This window comes from Gekko japonicus, unplaced genomic scaffold (genome assembly GCF_001447785.1).
Source record: "Gekko japonicus isolate JY-2015 unplaced genomic scaffold, Gekko_japonicus_V1.1 scaffold1007, whole genome shotgun sequence".
Classification (NCBI taxonomy): Eukaryota; Metazoa; Chordata; class Lepidosauria; order Squamata; family Gekkonidae; genus Gekko; species Gekko japonicus.
In genome coordinates, this window is record NW_015177038.1 from 651,755 (window position 1) to 657,771 (window position 6,017).

At 43.2% G+C, this 6,017-nt stretch overlaps 1 protein-coding gene across 4 annotated transcripts in view; it reads left to right on the forward strand.

Moving 5' to 3' along the window:
- Positions 1–5,777, forward strand: part of LOC107124525 (CD59 glycoprotein-like) — an 11,466-nt gene extending 5,689 nt beyond the window's left edge. For all 4 annotated transcript variants that reach the window (XM_015428007.1, XM_015428005.1, XM_015428008.1 and 1 more), the window contains exons 2-4: positions 903–980; positions 3,475–3,576; positions 4,645–5,777. In XM_015428007.1, the coding sequence (XP_015283493.1) occupies positions 917–980; positions 3,475–3,576; positions 4,645–4,841 (363 nt within the window). In that variant the 5' untranslated portion in view covers positions 903–916 and the 3' untranslated portion in view covers positions 4,842–5,777. The remainder of the gene's footprint in view (positions 1–902; positions 981–3,474; positions 3,577–4,644) is intronic.
- The last annotated feature ends 240 nt before the right edge of the window (positions 5,778–6,017 follow it).

The following is a 6,017-nucleotide window of genomic DNA, read 5'->3' on the forward strand; positions in this document are numbered from 1 at the left end:
TGGCTCGATGGCCACACTTCTGGTAACATGGGGGTGCGGCCTAATATGCTAATGAGCTGTGCTGTCGGGGGTGTGGCCTAATATGCTAATGAGTTTCTGCTGTTGGGTGTGGCCTATTATGCTAAAGAGTTCCTGCTGGTCTTTTTCTACAAAAAAAGCCCTGGGAAGAAGTATGTTTCCCCCGCTGAATCACGGTAAGTATTTGGTAAGCCTGCTAGTTCATTGCTACCTTGCCTGTCTCCACAATGGTAACCCAAGGTGGCTTACCTTGTTCTCCTCTCCTCCATTTTATCCTCAGAATGACCCAGTGAGGTGAGTTAAGCTCAGAGTATGTGACTGGCCCGAGTTCCTTGAGTGAGCTTCCCCAGCAGAAAAGGGAGCCAGACCTTGGGCCTCCCAGATCCCAGTCCCACACTCTAACCCACACGAATATGACAGAACAAAAGCTTAAATACAAAATCTAGAGCGTTTACATTGTAAAATGTTATTAAAATGCTTCTTTATTTTATTACAGCCCGCTTGGTGTAATGGTTGAAATATTAGACTATGACTGCTCTCTCTCCAATCCTGTTTACTTAAAACAGCAGTCAAGCACACATTATTTTGTTAAGGGATGATGAAAGCATGACTTACATGTGTCTCTTCCATTTAAGAACTTTCAGACAGGCTTCTCAAGTTTTTGCCTTTAATTTCCCTTTATTTTATTCCCCCAGTTCCCTCATCTTTTAACATGTAGCCTGACTATTCAGCCAGACGGTCCTTGGCCTGCACTGGCTCAAATATTCACTTGCTACAACGGAGAATGCAGGCAAAAAGGCTATTCTTGAGCATCTATCCCGCCTCCTGCTATTCCACTGCAATGGCTGTATGGGCCCTGGTTTAATGCGTGTTTCTGTTTTCAGATTCAGAACAGGACATGGACAAAGCAAAGTGCATTCTCTTCACAGTCTTCATTGCCATAGTCGTGTTTTGCCATTCTGGTAGGTGTCTTAAGGTACTGCGTGTAAATTCAGTTGCTGAATCTCCTGCCCCTTACAGATGCTAATTTTTTTCCAGTTAGGTTTGAGTCCATTAGCACTTTAGAGACCTAAAAGATCTTCCGGGTAAAAACTTTTGAGAGTCACAGAGCCCTTCTGCTTATACCCGAAAATCTTGTTGGTTTCTAAGGTGCTACTGGACTCAAATCTTGCTCTTCTACCACAGACCAAAACAGTTATCCTCTGAAACTAATTTCTTCTACTAGCCCATTTTATCCTGCATTAGGCTTATTGTGTATTCGGCTTTACTCCTGTTGATCAGTAATGTTTCACTTTCTGCATGAATGGCTTTAGGGTTGCCAGGTCCTTACTGCATTCCAGCCAGGGCCAGCTCTTCCACTAGGTCAACTAGTGCGATGGCCTAGGGCGCAGATCTCTGAGGGGCGCAGCGAGGCCGCTGCCACCATCGCCATTCTGCCACCCCCGCCTGCCCGCCCCAGCCAAATGTTCCAAATAAAATGTTCTTTAGGTTAAAAGCTTTTTTACCTAAGGAACATTTTATTTGGAATATTTGGCTGTACAACCTCAGAAGAATATACAGTTGACCAGAGAGAAGTACCACTGGACATGTGATTTCACTGGAGGCTTCATTTGTATTTTTATATTTCTTTTCCTTGCCCAGTGGTTAAACTTTGGAACAATTGATTTCTGGTCTTTACTCCATATTTTGTATATGTAGGATTGTATGTATTTTTGCACATCAGCCAATATGTTCTGTATGTATTAGACCTCTGAGGAAGGACTGTAAAGGCCGAAACGCGTTAGGTCTATCTTATTAGGTCTATCTTATTAGCCCTTGTATGTTTTTATAGTTTTATATGAGGTATGAATGGGCCCTTGTTTGTTATTTTAATTTATGTTGAATAAACACACATATATATTTTTGTATATTTTATAATTAGATTTTTAGAGTTGGCCCTTTTCTATTCCTGACTAACCTTTTTAGGTTCTGAATTCTAGGTTTAGGTTCAGTTTTTCCCCCCTTTTTTCTTCTTTGTCCTCAGAATTAGACAGACCCAGTTAATTATTTTCACCAGCAGAAGGCATTCCTTCTGTTTTTGTATTATCCTTGAATCTGTTAAACATCTTCATTATGCTGTATGCAAATTTACTACTCCCCCTCTATGTATGGACTGGTAATTTCCATTTCATTGTATCTGAGGAAGTGTGCGTGCACACGAAAGCTTACACCTTGAATAAAACTTTGTTGGTCTTAAAGATGCCGCTGGACTCAGACTTTGTTCTTTATTCTCACCTGTTAAGTTAAAATGTTCAAGGGCAGGATGAAGAAAGGGGGAAAGGCGAGAGATCCGTTGAATTATTCTACTGTTCTCTAATGGTAGAATAACCAGTGGTTCTTTGACAGATGGATGTTTTTAAAAAGAAAAATACTTATGAATTTTAAACATAATCTTGAAGTGCCCTAAAAAGATTGCAGTGAGTTTACACTCTTATTTTAGGAGTTGATCAATGCCCCCCACGGCACAGTGAATTGGCTGCCATTCCCTCTTGCCCTAATTTTATGCTTGGGTTTTGGAGAGGGGCTGTAATATGAGATCATCCCCTCAAAGCAGGCACAAACTCGAGATCCGATATGATATATAGTGGTTACAGCATCAGGCTGAGATCTGGGCGATCCAGGTTCAAATCCCCACTCTGCCGTGAAAGCTCGCTGGGTGACCTTGGGCCAGTCACACACCCTCAGCCTAACCCTAAGGATAGAGGACAGGATCAGAGGTCATTTCGGGGGGAAATGCGGAGGATCACAGTTCCCCCGGGTGAGGTACGGGGGGCGGGGCACATGACGAAGCCCCGCCCCCTGCTTCCGGCCACCCCGCTTCCAGCCCTCATTCAGCCAGGAGGAGGCAGGAGAAGAGGGAGGGTAAGTTGCTTCCTCCCCGCCTTTCCCCACCCCTGCCTGCCTGGGGCCAGGGAGGGCCTTCGCGGGGCTTCCTTGCACTCCCGCCGGCCTTGCAGGTCCACCGCCAGGCCCCTCATGGGGCTCGGCAGTGGAGCTGCAAGGCCGGCAGTGGCGGCCGGGACCGTTGGGGGCGGGGTGTGTGGCCTTATGACACACTTCCGGTGATGTCAGGGAGTGTGGCCTTATGACACACACCAGGTGATGTCAGGGGGTGTGGCATATGCTAATGAGTTATGCTAATGAGTTCCCCTAGCTTTTTTTCTACGAAACGACCCCTGGACAGGATGATGATATAAACTGCTTGGGATCACCATTGGGGAGAAAAGGAAGGTATGAATGACATAAATAAAATAAACTCACTCGGTGGCTTTGAGGAATCCCTTCTGTGACTGAGCCCTCCCCACCTTCAGCAAGAGGATCACCGAAGCATTTTTGAGAGACAGAGAGGGAGAGAATGAACGAATGAGAATATTTTGAACATGTAAGCATTTAACACAACCTCTCTTTAACTCTTAGGTGATGCAATCCGGTGTTACACCTGTGAACAAAGCCCTGTAGTGTGCAGGACCAATGTTACTTGTACCCACGAAGAAGACGTTTGCTTGCAAATCAGGTTTTGTATGTATACTATACAAAATGAGTACTTATTTATATTTATACCCTTGTGCCCTGACCCAGATATCCCAGGCTAGCCGGATCTCGTCAGATCTAGGAAGCTAAACAGGATCGGGCCCTCCTTAGTATGTGGATGGGGGACCATCAAGGGATACTGGGGTCGTTATGCGGAGGCAGGCAATGGCAAACCACCTTTGAATGCCTCTTGCCTTGAAAACCCCACAGGGTCGTCAAAAGTCGGCTGTGACTTGGCGACAAAAGAAAAGAAAAGCCCTTGTGGCTTAAGGCCACAAAGTTTACAACTCTAAAAACACAACATTCTACAAAATCACATGAAGAGCAATAGTAAAGCAGTCTTGTTCAACTGATTCCATTGATATTAAAGTCTCTTTATGATATTGTAAATAAGATTGAACGGGTGATTAAAAAAAAAAAAGCCTCTGGTGGAAGAGTAAAACTCTGCAAAATGTATGTGCTTGTTAGTGTCCTGACTAGGAACACTCTCACTGGCCTGTTCAAACCTGGAAAAATTTGAATATGTTTTGGAGGCAGCTGCCAGTAGGGGGATGCTAACAATAACATGATACATGTCCTTGCATTTTAGATTTTGCACCATGATATGGGAATATCCATGCTGCTTACTTAACTTAGTGTTCCTTTGCTGCAGGGAACTGCCCTAGGAATCAGGTAAAGGGGAGGGGAGGATAGGTGACTCATTATCATGTCTGTGGTATTGGAAAGTGTCATTAAGTTGCAGCTGACCTGTGGTGACCCCCATAGGGTTTTCAAGGCAAGAATGAACAGAGGTGGTTTGCCACTGCCTGCCTCTGCAGAGCAATCCTAGACTTCCTTGATGGCCTCCCATCCAAATACTAATCAGTGCTGACCCTGCTTAGCTTCTGAGATCTGACAAGATCAGGCCAGTGTGGACTATCCAGACCAGGACAATTTGGCTGTAAGTTTGGGAACTCTCCTTCCATTTTAATGTCTAGAGAAAGCACAATTATTGTACAGTTGTTCAAAAGTGTTGTTTTCAGTTTTTAATTTGGGGTGTGTGGTTTTCTCTTTCAGTGCATCTGAGAACATACAGCTGCTGGAAGTCATCACGGTGCATCTGGAAAGAAGTTGCTGATGAATTTCACGCTGACAGTTTTAGATTCCTGTGCTGCTACAAGGATCTCTGCAACAAGAGCCCAAGCTTCCTGGCAGCCAGTGCAACTGCCTTCAGTATTACTGCAGTGACTGTGCTTTGGATGGTGTACCAGTAACACGGGGATGAAAATGTCACTTCACTCTGTACATCTTTTTTTATTTTTCCCCTTGTGCCTGGATATGTCTGCAACAGTAGCTGTTTGGAGAAGAGGCACGTGGTTTTAACCAGAAAAGAGAGTTGAGAGAAACCATCCTGTTTCTGTAACTTACAAGATAAGGTGGGAAGGACTTTTGACACTGTCCCTAATTCATCTATATTCTAAAGCCATAGTAACTGAATTATTGTGCTACTTGTAGAATTCTAGCCCGTGAACACAAACAGTCACACAACCAGTAGGTATTACTCAAACATTTACTCTGTGAGGTTTGATTCACTTACTTGTGTTCCTATTGGGAAGAAAGGAAGGGTATAAATGAAGTACATAAATGAATACATTCTGCATTCCCCCTTAAACCAACAAGTATTCCTTTTGAATAAGTGTACTTATAACCTAGTCAGTTTTGTCTTCTTTTTCATAATTATGATAGAGCTTGGTGTGAAAGCTTTGTTCATAAAGCGAGTCTATGTGACAGCAGTCAGAACAGTAAAAAGCATGATGTATTTTATTGACTACTAAGGCATTAGGGTTATTAACTAGACAGTAGGATTTCCAATATGGCAGTCTGTATGCTATAGAAGGTATATATGCTGGCCTACAGTTAAGATTTGGTGATTCCATAGACAGTCAAATAGACATTTTTTTGCAGCTTTTACTACATTTAAAGCTATCACTGCTATTGCAGCAATTTCACAGATATATTATACAAATATCCTTGCACCGAATATATAATTGCTCCTAATGGAGCAACCAGCTTTGCTTGCTTGCATTTGTACTCACAGAACAGAATGTATATTCATGGAGGGCAGTGTTTGGAGATCTTACAACCAGAATAATTTTTCAAGATCATGCTTATCTTAAACTGAAATTCACACTGGCCACATAAAGTGCTTTTCAGTTTCTCTCTTGCTATTTTTGTGAATGTATGAAAACAGAGGCAGTTCTCTTAAATGCACTGATAGCTATTGTTTGAATTGATTGCCAGTCATGCAGGAACGGGTGAATGTTCTTGTGAGCTCAACGTCATCTACATTACAGGAAATTTCCCTCCCTGGGATCAAGAACACTTGCTGCTTTCCAGAAGTTCCGCATCACAGGGAGAGAGCCAATCTGTGTTCATAAGCCAGAGCTATC